The sequence below is a fragment of the Dendrobates tinctorius genome, unplaced genomic scaffold (genome assembly GCF_039654945.1).
Source record: "Dendrobates tinctorius isolate UK_male_01 unplaced genomic scaffold, ASM3965494v1 ptg000116l, whole genome shotgun sequence".
Lineage (NCBI taxonomy): Eukaryota > Metazoa > Chordata > Amphibia > Anura > Dendrobatidae > Dendrobates > Dendrobates tinctorius.
In genome coordinates, this window is record NW_027361784.1 from 26,890,079 (window position 1) to 26,912,775 (window position 22,697).

The following is a 22,697-nucleotide window of genomic DNA, read 5'->3' on the forward strand; positions in this document are numbered from 1 at the left end:
ACTCTGAAATATTCTGAGACAGAGCAAAAAGAGGCCAATCTAATAAGGGACAAAAAGCAAACTGGCAAATACAGATAAATAAGAGTGGAAATTCAGCACAGCCCCAGCCGGGGGTGGCTGACCACACAAAAAACTGAATAGAACAACAAAATCAAGTGTGAACATTAGCAGAGAAACTTAGCTTGAGCTGACTGGAACAGAGCTGAGAACCAAGACCTGACAAGCAAAAGGAATCACCAGCACCAGAGTAGGGCGTCGGCTGTTTTAAATCCAATCGGAGATTCCTGAGGTCCAATCATCATCCTCATTATCAGGTGGCAGATCTCTACTGATTAAATCAGCCTCACTACCTCCTGTTACCACCAGAGGGAGCCTGGAAGGAGAACTCACAACTGGTAGACCAGAAAATGAACTCACAACAGTTTGGGTTCAGGATTTTTTTTAATATATCTAACATTAACATGTCTTACCATGTGTTTTTACATGTGATCAGGTAGACTCGATGACACAGACAGCACACATGGCGATGTTCTCGGGAGCAGTCTGGGTGGCAGCACTGAGAGTCTTCTCACTGACTTCTCACTCTCCAGTACGTCTCTGTCTTCCGCCAATCAAAAGAAACGGTATGTATGATTTTCCCAAGCATCTTTTTCTTGCACATTTGCTCTGAAAATTAAAATGAAACCCCATTTTGTACAGGATTCACTCCAATATAGCAAAGAAAGTAAAACCACAAACACAAGAACTCATATATTGTAAAAGTAAGAAAGTGAAGAAAAATTAACAATTTCTTCTGGGATTCTTCTAAAGGATTCATCCCTTTCCCATTCCCCCCAAAAAAACAAGTTATGCCTTAATCATTGGATAGGGGATAACTAGCTGATCTCTGGGGTCCGATGGCTGGGACCCGCAGTAATCACAAGAATGGGGCTCCAGAACGGTGACCTCTATGGAGTGTAGGTCTAAGTGATCAATCTCTACTTCATTCATTGCCTGTGGGATTGTCGGGAGAAAGCTGAATTCTGTATTCCGCTTTATCTGGCCGGCCCATTTGGACCTTTGGATTCCTGAGCCCTGTTCTTGGGATTGCTGGGCGTCATACTGGTCTAAACTCCAGCGATCAACTAGTTTTATGTTATCCTAGGGTATATCCTTTTTTTTTTTTTAAAAGTCCAAAATAGTTTTAATACTATACTCTTGGGCCCCAATTTACCGATTGAATCTTTGTAAGTTGTTTTTCTGCTTTGTCTTTTTTTCGCTTGTGGACTGAGTGCCAAATTCATCAAAATGATGCACAAATTTTTAAATATTTGGCTCAAATAATAAGATACAAATTTTGCTCCTCTTTAGAGTAAAATGTTGCATGATCCTTTCAATAAGCTTTAAAATGTTGCATGTTACTCTTCAATCGCGCAAAAAAGAAATGCAGATTTCATGCTCAAGACTTAAGTGTAAATGGCGCAAATGCACGAGGACCTTAGCACTAATATAAAAATGCATCAAATTTAATTTTTATTTAAAAAAAGGTGTAAAACGAATAACAAATTGGAGCCCTTAGACTTAAAATGGCTGACCACTGTGTCTACAGTCCCCGACATTGCTCATTTTTTGCGCTTCTGAGCCTAAAGCACATTTTGACTCCTCAGTCTACTTTGTAATCTTTGTACAGGAGAGACCCGAGTCGTGAAAACACATCAAAACGAAGATCATTATCACCTGATTGGTATAACTAGTTAGTCATGCACCTGACTATAATCCCATAAAAACTTTGACTTTGTGCAGCTATGCCTAGAAGAATCGATGCTGTTTTGAAGATAAATGACGGTGACCAAATATTGATGGGATTTAGATTTCTCTTTTGTTCATTCACTTTTCATTTTATTAATTGATACTGATATACTGTTAACACTTACAGTTGTGCTCAAAAGTTTACATACCCCGGCAGAATTTTTGCTTTCTTGGCCTTTTTTTTCCGAGAATATGAATGATAACACCAAACTTGTTTCTCCACTCATGGTTAGTGGTTGGGTGAAGCCATTTATTATCAAACTACTGTGTTTTCTCTTTTTAAATCATAAAGACAACCCAAAACATCCAAATGTCCCTGATCAAAAGTTCACATACCCTGGAGATTTTGGCCTGATAACATGCACAGAAGTTGACACAAATGGGTTTGAATGGCTACTAAAGGTAAGATCATCACCTGTAACCTGCTTGTAATCAGTGTGTGCATAAAAGCTGAGTGAGGTTCTAGGATCCAGACAGACTCTTTCATCCAGCCACTGAGATTTCTGGATTGTGAGTTATGGGGAAAGCAAAAGAATTGTTAACAGACCTATGGGAAAAGGTAGTTGAACTGTATAAAACAGGAAAGGGATACAAAAAGATATCCAAGGAATTGATAATGCCAGTCAGCAGTGTTCAAACTGTGATTAAGAAATGGAAAATCAGGAGCTCTGTAAAAACAAAACCACGGTCAGGTAGACTAACAAAAATATTATCTACAACTGCCAGGAAAATTGTTCGGGATGCAAAGAAAAACCCACAAATAGCATCAGCTGAAATACTAGACTCTCTGAAAACTAGCGGTGGGGCTGTTTCAAGCTTTTAATAAGGAGGCACTTTAAGAAAAATGGGCTGCAGAGTCGAGGCGTCAGAAGAAAGCCATTACTGCGCAAATGCTACAAGTATCTCGCCCGCCTACAATATGCAAAACAGCACAAAACAGCCTCAAACCTTGTTGAATAAGATCATTTGGAGTGAAAAGACCAAAATTGAACTTTTTGGCCACAACCATAAACGTTACATTTGGAGAGAAGTCAACAAGACCCATGATGAAAGGAGCACCATTCCTACTGTAAAGCACGGAGGTAGATCGCTGAAGTTTTGGGGATGTGTGAGCTACAAAGGGACAGGAAACTTGGTCAAAGTTGAAGCAAATATGAATGCAGCACATTATCAGCAAATATTGAAGGCAAATTTGCAATCATCAGCCCGAAAGCTGTGCAAGGAACGTACTTGGACGTTCTAACATGACAATGATCCAAAACACAAGGCCAAGTCGACCTGTCATTGGCTACAGCAGAACAAAGTGGAGGTTCTGGAGTGGCCATCTCAGTCTCCTGACCTCAATATCATTGAGCCATTCTGGGGAGATCTCAAGAGCGCAGTTCATGCTAGACAGCCCAGGAATTTACAGGAACTTGAGGCTTTTTACCAAGAAGAGTGGGCAGGTTTACCATCTGACAAAATATAGAACCTCATTTGCAACGACCACAAAAGACTTCAAGCTGTCATTGATGTTAGAGGGGGCAATACACGGTATTAAGAAATGGGGTATGTAAACCTTTGATCAGGGTCATTTGGATGTCTTGGGTTGTCATTATGATTTAAAAATAGAAAACACAGTAGTTTGACAATAAATAGCTTCACCCAACCACTAACCATGAGTGGAGAAAAAGTTTTGGTGCTATCATTCATATTCTCTAAAAAAAGGCCAAGAAAGCAAAAATTTTTCCGGGGTATGTAAACATTTGAGCACAACTGTATATTTTGGAAAGCTTCTTACTTTGCGGTGTTTTTTCTTCGCCTGCCTAAAACTTTCACACAGTACTGTATATACAGTAGTTATGTATATACATATATGTATAATGTTTCTATAATGATTACTATCTGGTTAATTCATTAGAGCCAAGCTAGAATCCAAGATTCACGACGGAGAAACGAGAACCCAAACCTATCAGGTAAGTTCCCCCAGGAAATCCTAAATTTAGGACACCAGTTACGGAGATGTACCTACATGGACTAACTGATGCATTATTTTTCGGCCGTGTATCCCCTGTAGATTGCCATAACCATAACAGAAGCCCGGCAGCTAATTGGAGAAAACATTGACCCTGTGGTAATCATTGAGATCGGGGATGAAAAGAAACAAACCACAGTCAAAGAAGGAACAAATGCCCCCTTTTACAATGAGGTGAGTGCCATGTTGCCCTTCCATTATACTAACTTCCGACCATTTTGGAAATGGCCGATACACGGACACTTCAGACATAGATATTCGGCCTAGTTATCAAAACTGCCTAAATGAAGAACTGACATTTTTTGCTCATTGCGACCAATCAGAGCTCAGCTTTCATTTCTTAATCAGCGCTGATAAAATGAAAGCTGTTTTCTGACTGGCTGCTATGGGCAACAGAGTTAAAGCCTAGGAGATGACAGGATAATATAATGACCAGGTTATTACTAGGAAAATATGTTGTATCAGTCAGTTTTTACCAGAGTGGACCTGGATTATAATTTACTGGGGCTTTTTTGGTCTTCAAAAGGCCAGACAATATAGATCAGACAGCAATACATTCAATATTGCAGACAAACCTAATCAGATGCCAGGGTCCTGGATCAATGGTTATCTTGGGTTATGCCGAGGGTGTGCTAAAAAGGGATCCTTAGTGATCTCAGTGAGTTGTGTCTCCTGACACCTGATCAGGGCCGGTTCCAGGTGCAGGCCTTCGGGTGATCTAGTCACTGTGGGATCGTCTTTGCTTCAATTTTTCCTCCTGACTTTCCAAGAGCGATCTTTTTTTTAATATATCTTGATCGACACAAATGTTAGTTCTTATTATTATCATATTGGGGTCCAAACGACTTTCTGATCTCTGCTTATTCCACTCTTTAAAGAGGCGAATTGACCAAAAAACAGCAATTCTGCCAATTTTTATTTCATATATTTTATATGTTATGCACACGATGATATCAAATATGCAATTTTTTTCTAGATTTAATTTATGTTCTAGAAAAGGGGTGACAATTTGAACATATATATATATATATATATATATAATATATATAATTTTTTTCATTAGTTTTCTAAGGAGAACTGAAACGGTGATGAGTTGTACAATATTGTAATATTGCAGTGTATTGTAAAATTACAGGCTGGGCTTTATAACTGTACAAACATGGTAGACATGTTGGCCTTTAGAAGGTCCCTGACTCCCGTTATAACCAATCAGCACCCAATTTTCAACCTCTTAAATGTCGCTGTCACAATTGACAATGGCATCTAAGGCGGTTTACTGCTGGGATCTGATTCCAGCAATAGAAACGGGTTCTGGTTGTACAACACAGCCAACACCCGATCTATTTAGAGCTGAATCCGCTCCATACATGTGTGGCGCCCTGAGGCTCAGTCGCCACAGAGGTACTGCACCTTCTCCTAAGGTGTAGTGCCCCACCACCTAGGTAAGTTGGGAGCTCCTTTCCACACTCCAACACTCACATCCCACATGACAGGGTAGTTCAGCACAACCACATTGAGGGCTCTCTCTCCTCCTAGACATTAGGAGTGCCTTGGTGGTTCCCTGCTTGGAATACTGGATGTGCTGGGAGGTGGGTGGGGTTGAGATCCATATAAAAGGTTGGGAAGGTTTAGAATTACAGGTCAGTCTGACGGGAGGTCAGGCGGGAGAAGGACAGTCAGTCAGGAGAGTCTGAGGACGGGTCCGAGAGGAAGGAGATCCCTAGAAGAGGGAGAGAAGAAGGAGTGCTGCAGCTGAATCAGTGATCTGAGCCAGCTGGCACGGGAAAGGAACAGAAGGAAAAAGACGTAGAACTGCAACCTAAGCTTCCATAAGAGAGAGAAAGAACAGTGCGGAACGAAGAAGTAGGAGAACAGAGAGGAGACGTGGGTTGGAAGAGGAACCCTGCCTATAGGTTCTCAGCACAAGGCCGGGGCCCGGTCCCCGAGGTTGTATGGACACTTATGGTTCTGCAGCAGACACCGGTGGAGTAGTTGGCTGTAAATGCACTACTCCCAACTTAGACTCGGGGCACAACAGCAACTGAATAGAGAGCCAGGACTCTGGAGAAAGGGGTCCCCGACAGAGGCTACAGCTGTCTGCCATACGAGTAGAATTGCTAGGAACATCTGACAGGAGGAACTCGAGTACCATGGTACTGGAGAGCTTCACACTAAAAGGCGCATTGGCGGAGTCGTTCAGGAAAGGTACATGTTGACGGAGTGTTGGAGAGGAGACCCCTGACTGAGTCTCTGCCCCGGAGGACACGGCATGGAAGCGGGCACCAGTGTGTACCACGAACTGTGAGTAAAGCATTGAAACTGCAAGCCCTGGTGTCCTCCATTCATTTGCACACTAACATCTTCAGCACCGCTACACCTGGGTACCAATCCCCTCACCGCTTGTGCCTCTCCTCTAATCTTAAATCCACACTGCCCTGGGACTACAGCTCCACCTGTGGGGAGCTACACCATCTTTGTTGCACCATCTCATCAGTCCCAGTGGATATGCATGCAGCGTTGGCTTAACATCTTACTTGCCAAACACCACGGGTGGCGTCACGAACTGTTCACATAAACTATATCACAAACCACCATTGATTTGGGTGCCCAGGGCCACGGACCGGGTCACCGCTGCTGTGACACATTTCCCCCTGACACCGGCCCGGTACCGAGTGCCCCATGGGCCTGGGAGGGCGACCCACATGCAGTGTGCAAAGGGCCAAGTGGGCGTCCTGAACACATGGCGTCCTGGCACTTACTGAGGTTCTCTGGGTGCTGTTTTGGACCCTGCCTGTAATGCTGCAAATGTTATAATATACCTGACACATTGCAAACCTATGTCACAAACCTTATTCCTTTTGCAAATCATTCCTTTATCCTCTTCTTTGCAGTACTTTGTCTTCGACTTTGTTGGGCCACAAGAACAACTTTTTGACAAAATTATACGATTGTCTGTAAGTATCACCAGATTAAATACACGTTACTATCAGTCTTTGATGAAAAAATTCCAACAAGGAATCATGAAGTCCCCGTTGGGTACTTTTCTGGCCTTCTACCACATCATTTAAGTTAAAAAGTAAAAAATAATGACCTAGCAAGCCATACTCGTGAGAGACTGATGTGGTGGTCAATGGGCTTTATCAATGACATAACGCCTTAGTGAAGTGCAAGTGATCAATATGGCCCAAGCTTTCTGGTGTCAAAAGCTTAATATTTTAGTACAAGCCGTGCCAAAAAAATTGTGATTTTATGCCATTCACACTCCTTTTGTAAGTAGGTGTGATTAGGTGTGCAAATGTTTTTGACACATGTATTAAGTTGATTTTGCAAAATAGCAAAAAATGTCACAATTTTACTCCAGTGGAGCAGTGAAGTAAAAAGTTCAGAAACATTTTTATATTTAAAGATGCACCCACCAAATTTATGAAACTTTGTGCGATGCTTTGATAAATTTTGCACAATTTAGGAGGCTTACACAAACCCTACTTTCAATTGGGTATTTTTAGGAATTTGGGGGTTTTCCTGGTTGGGATCGGAGAAAGAATTAAGGGAAAACTATGTGATCAACAATATTATTTATTGGTGCTTTAAAAAAAAAATCTACTTAATATATGATTATATAATAAACATATGATCCAAAATGAATTCTGCATGCAATCCATACTCTACCCTACACCACCAGGGATGCTTTCATTAACATCTACCCGAGAAGGTCAAATTTTTAATATAAGTTTTTCTCATCTCTGGCCCACCAGGGATACAGACCTTAACCTCTTCAACAAACTACATTAACCCCATCACTGCCATAGACCAGGGATGTTTACATTAGCCCAAACACTGCTCTAGACCACCAGGGATACAGAATGGAAAAAAATTTAAAAAAAAGACGCTGCATAATAAAAACATCACATTGGCAAATCCTTAGTTTGAGTTTTCGTAATTTTTTTGTTTTACAGGTTATGCACAACAAGCTGATCGGAAGTGTATTAATTGGCTCATGCAGACTGGATCTGGGCACAGTGTACAATGAACAAGGTAATGTATGAGTATGCTGGGATCTAATCACCGGGGGTCGATCTCTATGTGACTCTTATTTTTTTGGCTGAAGAAAAAAGGTTGTCAATAATCTTGCAAGATGCATATATTTCCACCTAAAAAATTCACAAATGGCATAATATGTTTGATGCAACTTAGCTCATAAAAAAAAAATCTTTCAATTTTGACACTAGCCACTAGGCTAAGACTTCACTTCACATGGACATTACCAGCAATAGACTGTCTCAGACCCTTTTGCTTGGTAAAGTAACCTGAGCAAGCTCTAATCTGAGTGAAAGTTATTATGCAGAAAAGTGGAGAAGGTGAGCTGTGACATCTATTGTAAATGGTAGATTTTGTGTGATCTACTATACAGAAGGAGGAGGTGAGCTGTGACATCACCTGTAGTGAATGGGGGATCCAGTATTATCTACTGCATATAGAAGTGTTATCAGTCATTATGGAGGAAGAGGAGGAGGAGGTGAGCTGTGATATCACCCATTGTGAATGGTGGATCCTGTATCATCAACTGTAAATAGTTGTGTTATCAGTAATTGTACAAGAGGAGGAGGTGAGCTGTGATATCATCTATTATGAATGGTGGATTCTGTGTTATTTACTGTATATAGAGGTGTTATCAGTAGAGTTGAGAGAAACAGGTTGGCCAGATTCATAAGTCGCCGACTTATGGCTAAGTCGGGCTTCGCCGACCGAAACCCGACCACAGCGTGAAGTCAGCCACGCGATCGGCAAAACGAGCGCCAAAGTTGGATTTCCCAGAATGCTTGCACGTGACTTTTTTCAGCCACTGAGCAAGGACGTACACTGTGGGCAACGAGATGACGTGCAGCGTCCGGAGAGAGTTTTCGCACACTTTAAAAAAGCGGTCCGGCATGTAGGTGTGTTTCCTGTCCTCCACTCCCTGCCAACTTTGCTTCCTCATTGACTTGTATTGGGTTTCGTGTTTCAGTCGGCCTTCGACTTTTCACGATAGTCGACCAATTTTGTTAGACTCGACTTTTGAGAAAGTCGGGTTTCATGAAACCCGACTCGACCCTAATAAAAGGCAAAATCGCTCATGTCTAGTTATCAGTCATTGTACAGGACAAGGAGGAAGTGAGCTGTGACATAATCTATTGTGAATAGTGGATCCTGTATTAACTACTGTATTTAGAGGAGTTATCTTTCATTGATGACTTTTTGCTCTTTAATAGAGTCTTGACCAGGTAACCCCCACCGCAAATTTTATGGCTGAACAGAGGTTGTCTTACTGAGGGGGTTATCCCATATTGAACATTTATGGCCTATCGACAGTACTGGAAAGGTGGTTGTTATGAATGAGTCACAGTAGGAGGCAAAAACAGAAATACTAGCTAAGTCCAGAAAACCAGAGAAGTTGGCAGCTATCGGATTGCAGACCCCTGAACCTAACAACAACTAGCAGTAGCCGTGGGGGGTCCCTACGGTGCCCTAGACCCCTCGATCACAGCTGAAGAACTACATAGCCTAGGGGAAATCTAAACTGCCCCAGAGCAGACCCCAAAGCAATAGGCAGCCCCCAACATATAATGACGGTGAAGCAAGATGAAAAAACACTCACACAGATAGAAAGATAGGCTGAGCAAATGATGGGGCCCAAGCTAACTAAATAGGACAGAATAGAAAAGCTGCTGTCTGCAATCCGCCAAAACCCTCTCAAAACAAGAGCCAACAGACTGATAGGGAAAAAAGCCCTGAACACGCTAGGCTTCAAAAAGACTATATCAGTACTCAGGTATTTTCTGAAGACAGAGCAAAAAGGAATTCAGCTCACCCTGCAGGGGAAGGCAGAAATCCAGAAAAACAAGGCAAAACAAAACCAAAACACAAATGCAAAAAGCAGAGCAGAAAACTTAGCTTTTGAGGAGCAGGAATCAGACTGGTCTCCTAGAATCCCTCAGAGAAATCACCCGCAAGGCAGAAGGGCGTCGGCTGCCTTATATCCAGTCAGCAATTCCAGTCACCCAGTCATCATCATTCTGCTCAGGTGCTTTGTAATCAGCCTCACTACCTTCCTGCACCAGAAGAGGGAGTTCATCAGACCTCAATGGTGAAGGGGAAAATGAACTCACAACAGTACCTCCCCCTTGAGGAGGGGTCACCGAACCCTCATCCACGCCACCAGGGCGATCAGGGTGAGCCCGATGAAAGGCACGCACCAATCTTTTGGCATGAATATCAGAGGCAGAGACCCAGGAATTATCCGCCTGACCATAACCCTTCCACTTAACCAAATACTGGAGTCTCCGTCTAGCCAGACGGGAATCCAGTATCTTCTCTACCTCATATTCCATGTTACCTTCAACTAATACAGGGTCCGGAGGTGCCACCCCAGGAACAACTGGTTCAACAAACCTCTTCAACAAGGACTTATGAAACACATTATGAATTTTAAATGTGACAGGAAGAGCCAAACGAAAAGAGATCGGATTAATAATCTCCAAAATCTTGTAAGGTCCAATAAATCTAGGCTTAAACTTAGGAGAAGCCACCTTCATAGCGATATTTTTTGATGATAACCAAACCATATCACCAACCTTAAACTGGGGACCAATGGTCCTATGTCGGTTGGAAAACCGCTGGGCCTTTTCCTGGGAGAGAGATAACTTATCCACCACTTGGTCCCAGATCTGGTGCATTCTCTCCACCACAGTGTCAACACCTGGGCAGGCAGAAGACTCCACCTGCCCTGAAGAAAATCGAGGATGAAACCCAAAGTTACAAAAAAAAGGTGACATCAAAGTGGCAGAACTAGCTCTATTATTTAAAGCAAATTCGGCCAAGGGCAAAAATGAAACCCAATCATCCTGATCAGCGGAAATAAAACATCTCAAATACGACTCCAAGGTCTGGTTTGTTCTCTCCGTCTGCCCATTGGTCTGAGGGTCAAAAGCAGAGGAGAAGGACAACTGAATTCCCAGCTTGGAACAGAAAGTCCTCCAAAATCTAGACACAAACTGAACTCCTCTATCAGATACAATGTTCTCAGGAATCCCGTGCAAGCGAACCACCTGTTGCAAAAACAGGGGCACCAACTCAGAGGAAGATGGCAACTTAGGGAGTGGTACAAGATGAACCATCTTAGAGAACCTATCACAAATCACCCAAATAACAGTCATTCTCTTTGAGACAGGCATATCAGAGATGAAATCCATTGAAATATGGGTCCATGGCCTCCTGGGGACCGGCAAAGGAATCAACAACCCACTAGAGCGAGAACAAGGTTTAGACTGGGAGCAAGTCCCACAGGACTGCACAAAATTCCTGACATCACGAGACAAGGCGGGCCACCAAAAAGACCGACTCACCAGATCTCTAGTACCAAAAATACCTGGATGACCAGCCAATGCAGAGCAATGAACTTCAGACATCACTCTCTTCTTCCACTGGCCAGGAACATACAACTTTCCACTGGGACAACGCTCAGGTTTGTGTTCCTGGAACTCTTCCAGAGCACGTCTCAAATCGGGCGAGATGGCAGAAAGAACTACCCCTTCGCCTAAGATGGTAGCAGGCTTGGTCACCACAGGAGAATCAGCAAAGAAGCTCCTAGAGAGGGCGTCTGCCTTGACATTCTTAGTGCCAGGAAGAAAAGAGACCACAAAATCAAAACGTGTAAAAAAACAAGGCCCACCTAGCCTGTCTAGGGTTCAAGCGTTTGGCCAACTCCAGGTAAATCAAATTCTTTTGGTCAGTGAGGACCACAACTTGATGTTTAGCTCCCTCCAACCAATGTCTCCACTCCTCAAATGCCCATTTCATGGCTAACAGTTCCCGATTCCCCACATCATAGTTACGTTCAGATGGAGAGAACTTTCGGGAAAAGAAAGCACAGGGATTCATTTTAGATGTTACAGGATCCTTTTGGGACAAAACAGCTCCTGCACCAATCTCAGAAGCGTCCACCTTTACCTGGAACGGGAGTGAGACATCAGGTTGCCGCAAAACCGGGGCAGAAGTGAATCTTCGCTTCAGCTCCTGAAAGGAAGAAACAGCCTCCGGAGACCAATTCAACACATCAGCACCCTTCTTAGTCAGATCAGTGAATGGCTTGGCAATACTAGAAAATTTTGCTATAAATTTCCGATAAAAATTAGCAAAACCCAAAAACTTCTGGAGGGCCTTCAAAGAAGTGGGCTGAACCCAATTATAAATGGCCTGTACCTTGGCCGGGTCCATTTCAATAGTTGACGGAGACAAAATGAATCCCAAAAATGAAATCCTCTGTACCCCAAAAAGGCATTTTTGATCCTTTGACATACAGGGAATTCTCCCTCAAGATCCGGAACACAGTCCGAACCTGTTCCACATGAGAATCCCAATCCTTGGAGAAGATCAAAATATCATCCAGATAGATAATCAAAAATTTATCCACAAAGTCTCGGAAAATGTCGTTCATGAAGCACTGGAAGACAGAAGGGGCATTAGTGAGCCCAAAAGGCATCACCAGGTACTCAAAATGTCCCTCCGGAGTATTAAACGCCGTCTTCCATTCATCCCCATGCTTAATGCGGATAAGATTATACGCCCCCCTGAGGTCAAGCTTGGTAAACCAGCAAGCACCTTTAACTCTGGAGAATAGATCCGGAATCAGGGGTAACGGATACTGATATTTAATAGTAATTTTGTTGAGGGCACGATAATCAATACAAGGCCTTAATGAACCATCCTTTTTGGCCACGAAAAAAAACCCGGCACCTAAGGGTGAAGAGGATGGTCTAATATGACCCTTCTCCAACGCCTCCTTAATATAGGATCGCATAGCCTCGTGCTCGGGTACAGATAAATTGAAAAGCCGACCCTTGGGAAATTTACACCCCGGGCTCAGTTCAATTGCACAGTCATAACTCCTATGAGGAGGCAAAGACGCAGACTCATTCTCACTAAATACATCATAAAAGTCCGCCAAATAGTCAGGAACATCATGCGACTGAGGAGAGGTGGAAAAAACCGGAGCCTCACTAAGGGCACACCGACAACCACAACTCACCACAGACACAGATTTCCAATCCAAAACTGGATTATGAATTTGCAACCAGGGAAACCCCAGAACAATGGTATCATGCAAATTATGCAACACCAAAAATTTAAAATTTTCTTGATGGTCTGGGGCAACCCGCATTACCACCTGGGTCCAAAACTGAGGTTTATTTTTCGCCAAAGGAGTAGCATCAATCCCCCTCAAAGGGATAGGCGTCCGCAGAGGTGTCATCGGAAATCCACAACGTTTAGCAAAATCCAAGTCCATTAGGTTCAGGGCTGCTCCCGAATCCACAAAAGCCTTGGCGGAAAATGTGGACAGGGAGCAGATCAGAGTAATTGCCAGAAGAAACTTAGGTTGAACACCACCCACAGAAAACGTGTGTGCAAAACGTTTCTCTCGTTTAGGACAGACTGAAATAATATGCGAGGCATCCCCACAAAAAAAACACAGCTTATTACGCCTTCTGAACTCCTGACGTTGCTCCCTGGACAAAACTCTATCACATTGCATAGGTTCAGACACTTGTTCAACAGGTGGCAACAGCTCTCGTGCAGTCCTGCGTTCACGTAAACGCCGATCAACCTGAATGGCTAATGACATAGAATCGTCAAGACCATAGGGAACAGGAAATCCCACCATAGTATCTTTTACGGCTTCTGACAAACCATTCCGAAAGAGAGCTGCCAAGGAATTATCATTCCAGGTAGTAAGGACCGCCCACTTTCGGAATTTTTGACAGTACAATTCTGCAGAATCTCGACCCTGGCTCAATGCCAACAGGGTCTTTTCAGCCTGATCAATAGCATTAGGTTCGTCATACAACAACCCCAAGGTTTGAAAAAATGTGTTCACATTAGACAGAATAGGTTCATCTGGTTTCAAAGAAAACGCCCAATCCTGGGGATCGCCATGCAGCAAAGAGATGACAATTTTAACCTGCTGCGCGACGCTCCCTGATGAGTTAGGCTTCAAGGCAAAAAATAATTTACAATCATTTTTGAAATTCAAAAATTTAGACTGATCCCCAAAAAACACATCAGGAGTAGGGATCTTTGGTTCAGCATGTGAATGAGCAAGATAGGCGGAAATTCCCCGCACTTCCGCAGCGAGCTGCTCCACACGATCAGACAATTGCTTTATCTCCATTGAGAGAAAAAAAAATTCCCCCTACGGCCTCAGAGATATAGAGGAAAAAATATACACACCTTTTTTTTTTACAATTCTTTCCTGCTATTGAGTACCCTTGGATCTGCGGTATGGCGGGTGATTCTGTTATGAATGAGTCACCGTAGGAGGCAGAAACAGAAATACTAGCTAAGTCCAGAAAACCAGAGAAGTTGGCAGCTATCGGATTGCAGACCCCTGAACCTAACAACAACAACTAGCAGTAGCCGTGGGGGGTCCCTACGGTGCCCTAGACCCCTCGATTACAGCCGGAGAACTACATAGCCTAAAGACAGAAAGGGAAATCTAAACTGCCCCAGAGCAGACCCCAAAGCAATAGGCAGCCCCCAACATATAATGACAGTGAAGCAAGATGAAAAAACACTCACACAGAGAGAAAGATAGGCTGAGCAAATGATGGGGCCCAGGCTAACTAAATAGGACAGAATAGAAAAGCTGCTGTCTGCAATCCACCATAACCCTCTCAAAACAAAAGCCAACAGACTGATAGTGAAAAAAGCCCTGAAGACGCTAGGCTTCAAAAAGACTATATCAGTACTCAGGCATTTTCTGAAGACAGAGCAAAAAGGAATTCAGCTCACCCCGCAGGGGAAGGCAGAAATCCAGAAAAACAAGGCAAAACAAAACCAAAACACAAATTCAAAAAGCAGAGCAGAAAACTTAGCTTTTGAGGAGCAGGAATCAGACTGGTCTCCTAGAATCCCTCAGAGAAATCACCCGCAAGGCAGAAGGGCGTCGGCTGCCTTATATCCAGTCAGCAATTCCAGTCACCCAGTCATCATCATTCTGCTCAGGTGCTTTGTAATCAGCCTCACTACCTTCTTTCACCAGAAGAGGGAGTTCATCAGACCTCAATGGTGAAGGGGAAAATGAACTCACAACAGGTGGTTGTGTAAGCGCCGCATTCTGCATCAATTTCTACAGTAGCTCGAAACATTTCCAAGTGCACTCTCGCAGAAATGAATAAAGAGGGCTGCACATGCTCGTCTAGGTTTCCACTGCAAACATTCCACAGTGAGTTCCAGATCTCGAGAGAGATTCATGTCCCATTTTATATTTTATTAGGCAAAGATATTAGCAATCAATGTTTATGGCACCTAATGAGCTAACTTTTGTTAGGTACAAGTGGTTGTTGCAAAATATGTTTTTGCTGGGGGCATGTACTTGTTCCCCCTGTATGATGCTGACCAACTGTAAGCAGTAAACAACACAGGAGAAAGAATACACCCCAACAGTAACTTAGTGCAAGGTGTGGGATAAGTAATCACACTTATGTCTGTTGTGCTCAAGCAATTCGTGCTTGCTCTGCAGTGTGAGCCGAGCAGTCATTACATCTCAGACAGGAGCATTCTGTTTTGGGCTACGCCTGTATGAAATATAATTTCGGCTTACTCTGATCTCATTGCAGAGTGATTGCAAGTTGAGCACAATATACATAAGTGATTACTGACACAACTCTGGACAGGCATTGTGCGGGGAAGGGTAGTAAAGCAGAGATGATCATGCTATGAGAAGAGGAGAGCTGACAGAAGGGTTTGTAATGTGACACTGCTAAACTAAGCTGTGCTGCTCAACACACTTGTGAACAAACTTCTTTCTTTATTCACCAAAAGTGCTCAGTGGACGATAAAACAGAATCAGTGATGCAAGTTACATGATATGCAGCATCGACGCGATTCAAGCCACTGCGCACCCTTAATCTTGTTTTATCCTCCACTGACCACTTTTAATGAATAAAGAAAGAAGTTTGTTCACCAGTTTATTGAGTTAGATTTTGTCCTGTTTCACTGATTGCCCTACCCTCTGATGCAGTGTTTCCTGTGCTTCGAATACCAAAGGATGTCTATTACATTGAGCTGGACCTGTGGACCTATATTTGTTTCATAAGCTATGCTGCCACTCCACCCCACTTATCTGAAACATGTTAGTCATCTGTGCTTTCTAATCATGTAAGAGGTTAGACCAGGACATCAGGGCTGTCTCATACAATTCACACACTAAGAAACTTCCTCTAATCTATGGTGGGGGCGTGTTCTTTTTCTGCTGTGTTGCTGACTGTTTATGATTGGTTAGCATTATACAGGGAGAAGAAGTACATATCCACAGTGAAAAGTATCTGATAACACCCACGTTGATGTAATAAAAGTTATTTAATTACATGCCAAATACTTTTTGCTTTATTTTGTGTCTCCATTGTGGAGATATTATTGTCATGGTGGTAACTTGCGTGCCTCCCTACTCACCATGGTCACCGGATGGCTTCTCCTTGTGTCAGATCGGCTTACTGAGGTTTGCTTGTTGCAGTACTCACCTACGCAGCTGCTACAGCATGTTGTTTCCATTAGGCCTTAGATGGGTGTGGCTGTTCTATGCAGGAATTTAACCCTGCTGTGTCCTGCAGAGATCTGTATCACTGGCCTATCTCATGCGAGCAGGCACTATAATAGGAACCTCCTCCCATCACTCCTTGCTCTACCATTTGGTTCTTTCCTTGTAGTTCATGTTCATGTTCGTCTCTGTAGTTCTCTTCCCGTTACCAAACTGGCTAGTTTTCCCATCCTGACTGATCTCTCCGCCCCCCTACCTCGAATCTACCTTCTGATCCTGTGTTGGCTGCTCTGACGTCGGAACGTCTCTGCCCTCCTGTACCTTGTACCCATGCCTCTGATATTCCTGTCAGCTCCTGCAGTCCAGGGGACTGCCCTGGAGGTACTTGGTGACTACTTGTGACCAACCCTAACGTCACCACCAGAGACGCTAGCGGAAACCAAATAGTTGCTTAGTCATGCCCCTCCAGGGTAAGCCTGGCCTGTAGCGCAGTGGGTCCACATCCACCAGCATTACATTTATCACTCAAACAAACACACTGTTACATTGTGTGTCCACTTCAACCTGAAAACGATGATGAAAGGTCTTCTTTAACCATATAAAAACTACTGCTCTTCAACATTTGTAAAATTGTCAGCGTGTCAGCCATCCATCATTGCCACCACCTGGAAAAATAAAAAGACAAAAATTACCCAACTGTGGACAGATCTAGACGGACGTGTTCATTATATGACTTGCACCTCGGTTGACATAGACTGACATAACATAACACTGTAATGAAAGAAGATGAATTTAATAAAAGATTGAGTTCATTTTAATTCTTAATGGCGGCAGAAGCCCCCAAAATTTCAGAATGATTTATAAATGACAAATGTTTGTTACAAAGATCTGACCACAAGTTGTCTTGCTGGTATGATCCCCTGATATCTGCTCTAATCTGTAGGTCAACCTGGGAGCAAACGTTCAATTTCCCTGCAGCACCTCTACAGGGAAATTTCAGTATTACATGGTACCCAACCGTCTGTCTGTGTTACGTATATGTATTCCATAGAGAAAAGAAAACGGATAGCACTCACCGATCCTTAAAAAGTTCCATACTTTATTCAAAAGCGATTAAAGCATCATGGCCGGGAGAGAGAGGACAGGAGTGTGCAGATGCAGGTGCTGACGATGGCCGTTTCACGCTGAACAGCGCTTCTACGGGTCTTGACCCGTAGAAGCGCTTTTCAGCGCGAAACGGCCGTCGTCAGCACCTGCATCTGCTCACTCCTGTCCTCACACTCCTGGCCATGATATTTTAATCGCTTTCGAATAAAGTATGGAACTTTTTAAGGATCGGTGAGTGCTATCCGTTTTCTTTTTTCTATGGAATTTAGCATGAAGTTTCTTCTGGAGGAGCACCCGGAATCCTAAAGGTATAGCCTGCAATCGTTTATTACACCTGTAGCACACTGATTCAGCAGTGATGTCTTCTTTTTTCCTTTGGAATTGTGGATATTACGCATATGTATGATAGATAGAAGACACTCTTTCTATCTGCTTTCATTGTACGATGTGTTTTAAATATGCTGAATGTTTCTGTGTCATAGATGAATGTTATATCTTGCAGGACATCAGTTCTTCGATAAATGGGCTGTCCTTACGGACCCATCTGATATCAGGACTGGAGTTAAGGGCTACCTCAAATGTGACATCAGCGTCGCCGGCAAAGGGGACAGCATACAGTCATCTCAGAAAATCAGTGATGCAGAAGAACAAATAGAGAAGTATGAACATATAAAACATACAAAAAAAATCATACAACCTCAAATAGAATAAAAGTTGGGATGCTATGCGATATGTGAAGAAAATAAGACTGCAAAATTTGTGAATCTCTTATCGCCATATATTATGCATAACAGAGCATAAAACATAGATGAGAAGGTGAACGCTGGACATTTTTCCATTTTATTTGGAAGAACTAATTAATTTAGAAATTGATGGCAGCAACAAATCTCAACACAGCTTGCGACAGGTTTAAAGGGGTTATTCAGGATTATTTTTTTCTACTATGACCCACCTACCTGCCTGTTATGCCTGGTGCTGATCTCTAACCACTCCTGCCGGAGGTTCAGCGGCTTCCACTAGCGTCATGTCAATAGATCAATGGCTTCTCTTCCTCTCTGCTCTGTTCACAAGGCGTGACTACCAACTAAATGCTTATCGACATCCGGCTGCCCGCAGCATAACTGCAGGGAGCCAGCAGTCAATCAGCAAGACGTCGGCAGGAACGCCTCATTGGCAGAGCAGCCTGGAAGAGGAAGAGCAGCTCTGTTCACGACCAGCAGCTGCATTGCCAGCAGGATCCACCAGTGACTGCTCTGAGCCGGCGCCAGGTACAAAAGGCTGGTAATTAACAACTGCCTGCCTGTTAGTTTTTAGTTTGTACCCAGTGGTACAGCAGCACAAATTAGACCTTAAGGGGTTGTTCCCAATATTGGAAGTCATCCTCCATCCACAGGAGGTGTACTCAGCTATCTCTGGAAGTCCCCACAAAGACAATGAATGGAGTGGAAGCTCACATGCGCGGACACATTTTGTGAAAAAAAAATTAGTGTAATGAAACCTTAAGAATGGAGTACACTTCTGAGAAATAAGGCTGATTTTCAACTTTTATTTCATCTGTTCATATATGTCCCATGTGTTTTTGAAGGAACTTATTGATACCTAAAGGATTTCCATCAGAAAGACCATGGGCCAGATTCTACGTGAGGATCTACAGAGCAGAAGGTCTCCCCAAGATCAACTCTAGCATTATGGCCAATGTCACCAAAGCCTTTATTGGAGATAGCAAGGACCTTGTGGATCCCTATGTGGTTGTTTTATTTGCTGGACAAATGGTAAGTCATGCTGATTAGGAGACTAAGGGCTTGTGCACACGTTACAGATTTGGGGCGTTTTTGCCATGCAGATTTGCTAGCAAAACATGAAGCAATCCTGATGCCAGAAACCTGAAGTGTCATGCAAACATTCACTAGTTTTGACTTGCAGTTTTGGTGCAGAAAACAATCTGCAGCATGTCAATTCTCTGTGCTTTTTTCACCATTGACCTCATTCAAATCAGTAAAAAAAAAAACAACAGGGCAAAAATGCATTAAAAAAAATCAAAAACATGCTGTTTTGCAGCTGCATTTTTCCTGCCAAGAAATGCAGAAATGGTGCAGAAATTTCTGCATCTTTTTACTCAAAGTGTGAACATAGCCTAAAGGGGATGGTCTACTTCAAAGGATTGCAAGGGTCCCATTTCAGGACTGTTCCTTTTTTTTGAGTTGTAAGAATCTATGGAGGAGGCTTACATTTCAGATGCCTACCATGCCTCATTTGTATTACTGGTATGTTATCTGGTCCCCAATATAAGAGTGGGTGCCATGAGCTCTGAACCCTCAAAAGATACGCCCTTGAGGTGCTGCATTGGTCACAGATAAAGAGAATCATTAAGTTTGGAAGATGCTATCAGCTTAAAAAGCCTACCTCAGCCAGACTTGGCACTAGCCGCTCTGTATGGGGAACCATATAGGGTACACGCTGTCGGAAGAAGGTATGCGCCGAAACGCGCGTAGGGAACAGATCACAATTACTTTCTTGGTATATCAAACCCCTGATTTGTTACATATTTTTAAAACTACCTGATCTTTTTAGCACTGTGCCACTTTTATAGCACTGCAGTGCTTTATCTTACCTGGAATTAACCCTTCAGACAGAAGCACTGTTAGCACTTTTTGATTATTTTCATTGCAGCACTAGGCACTATTTTGTATTAAAGTGCCACGCAATTTTTTTTTGCAATGTTTGCACAGCTTTGGTTTTTACATACCGTATATATTTTCCAGTTACAGCACAGTAGCACTTTTTTCATCATTTTTGTCATTTTTTTAATTTTGTTTATAGCACTTTATAGTAATTGCACAAATTTTGCACTTTTTGTGATAATATATATATATTTATTCACATTGTATGAATTTAATATTTATTGTGCTGTTTTATTTCATGTATTGCTATTGCAAATATTTTTGCACATTTTGTGGTATTATTTTTTTATGTATTTTTTCACATTGTATATATTTATTAATTTTTGTGCTGTCTTTATGGAGTTGTCCTTTTGTACAGATGATTGGTATTTAATATTTTAACATCTATTATAACATGTGATATTCATCAGATTAATTCTAGTATGGTAGTTTGATATATATACGGTACATATTATTATAGAATTTATTGGGTTTCTAAACCATGTGCTCATAATTCAGCTGTTTATCATTTATTAATATATATTTTTTTTTAATATTCGTTAATTATATGATATTTTCTATTAAATCAAAATTATTTGATATTTACATTTTAGTCTTTGTTGCACTGATTTTTAGGAGGATTTATTATTTTAACTCCTATGAGCAGATATTACCAGGGGCCCCTAAGTTGCGTCCATACTCTAGTTGTTGATTGGAGGAGCTAACCTAAAACAAAATCAGGGGAGACAACCAAGGACAGAATCAGTAGACAAAATCAGGGAAACTGATATCAGGTGGTAAATGAAAGCAAAGTCAAGCTAGCTGGGGTCAGAGTCAGGAAGGATTACAGAATAAAGTCAGAGTTACGAGCCGGGTCAGAATCTGTGCAAAAACAGGATCAGGACCAGAGTACAAGGACAAATACAAGCAATATCTGGGAACTCCTATCAGTATGTTGGGAGTTTAAGTAGGGTGTGGTGCTACCCCATTGGCCACAGCAGGGAGCCGATCACCTTATTTTTATCCTTCATCCTTCATTACTACATGACTCTGATGGTTGCATATTACATCCCAAGAATAATATATTTTTAGGGTCGAACCACAGCTCAGAAGAATACAGCAGAACCTGTATGGCACGAGCAGATCATATTCAAGGAGATGTTCCCTCCATTGTGTCGCCGCGTGAAGATCCAGGTGTGGGATGAGGGCAGCATGAATGACGTGGCATTAGCCACTCACTTCATAGACCTGAAAAAGATTTCTGATGAGCAAGATGGGGACAAGGGTGAGATCATAATTTTGCTTTATTTTAGTAGTATACCGTACTGTCACACTCAGTCTATCAGATCCTGTCACGAGGGGACATCTACTAATGCAAAAATCCCAATGCAGCCCCACCAGTGGACATGTAGTATTATAGTAGTTACATTCTTGTACATAGGAGCAGTATTATAGTAGTATATTCTTCTATATAGGAGCAGTATTATAGTAGTTATATTCTTGTACATAGGGGCAGTATTATAGTAGCTATATTCTTGTACATAGGGGCAGTATTATAGTAGTTATATTCTTCTATATAGGGGCAGTATTATAGTAGTTATATTCTTCTATATAGGGGCAGTATTATAGTAGTTATATTCTGGTACATAGGAGCAGTATTATAGTAGTATATTCTTCTATATAGGAGCAGTATTATAGTAGTTATATTCTTGTACATAGGGGCAGTATTATAGTAGCTATATTCTTGTACATAGGGGCAGTATTATAGTAGTTATATTCTTGTACATAGGGGCAGTATTATAGTAGTTATATTCTTGTACATATGGGCAGTATTATAGTAGTTATATTCTTGTACATAGGGGCAGTATTATAGTAGTTATATTCTTGTACATGGGGGCAGTATTATAGCAGTTATATTCTTGTACATAGGGGCAGTATTATAGTAGTTATATTCTTCTATATAGGAGCAGTATTATAGCAGTTATATTCTTGTACATAGGGGCAGTATTATAGTAGTTATATTTTTGTACATAGGGGCAGTATTATAGTAGATATATTCTTGTACATAGGGGGCAGTATTATAGCAGTTATATTCTTGTACATAGGGGCAGTATTATAGTAGTTATATTCTTGTACATAGGGGCAGTATTATAATAGTTATATTCTTGTACATAGGGGCAGTATTATAGCAGTTATATTCTTGTACATAGGGGCAGTATTATAGTAGTTATATTCTTCTATATAGGAGCAGTATTATAGTAGCTATATTCTTGTACATAGGGTCAGTATTATAGTAGTTATATTCTTGTACATAGGGGCAGTATTATAGTAGTTATATTCTTGTACATAGGGGCAGTATTATAGTAGTTATATTCTTGTACATAGGAGCAGTATTATAGTAGTTATATTCTTGTACATAGGGGCAGTATTATAGTAGTTATATTCTTGTACATAGGAGCAGTATTATAGTAGTTATATTCTTGTATATAGGATAGGAGCAGTATTATAGTAGTGATATTCTTGTACATAGGGGCAGTATTATAGTAGTTATATTCTT

The 22,697-nt window shown here is 41.9% G+C and overlaps 1 protein-coding gene across 1 annotated transcript in view; it reads left to right on the forward strand.

Annotated features, from left to right (window-relative positions):
- Positions 1 to 22,697, forward strand: part of FER1L6 (fer-1 like family member 6) — a 241,960-nt gene that overhangs the window by 62,522 nt on the left and 156,741 nt on the right. Inside the window, exons 3-10 of the mRNA XM_073590299.1 lie at positions 494 to 623; positions 3,689 to 3,743; positions 3,845 to 3,976; positions 6,694 to 6,756; positions 7,759 to 7,837; positions 17,983 to 18,139; positions 19,066 to 19,252; positions 21,233 to 21,425. Coding sequence (XP_073446400.1) covers positions 494 to 623; positions 3,689 to 3,743; positions 3,845 to 3,976; positions 6,694 to 6,756; positions 7,759 to 7,837; positions 17,983 to 18,139; positions 19,066 to 19,252; positions 21,233 to 21,425 — 996 coding nt within the window. The remainder of the gene's footprint in view (positions 1 to 493; positions 624 to 3,688; positions 3,744 to 3,844; positions 3,977 to 6,693; positions 6,757 to 7,758; positions 7,838 to 17,982; positions 18,140 to 19,065; positions 19,253 to 21,232; positions 21,426 to 22,697) is intronic.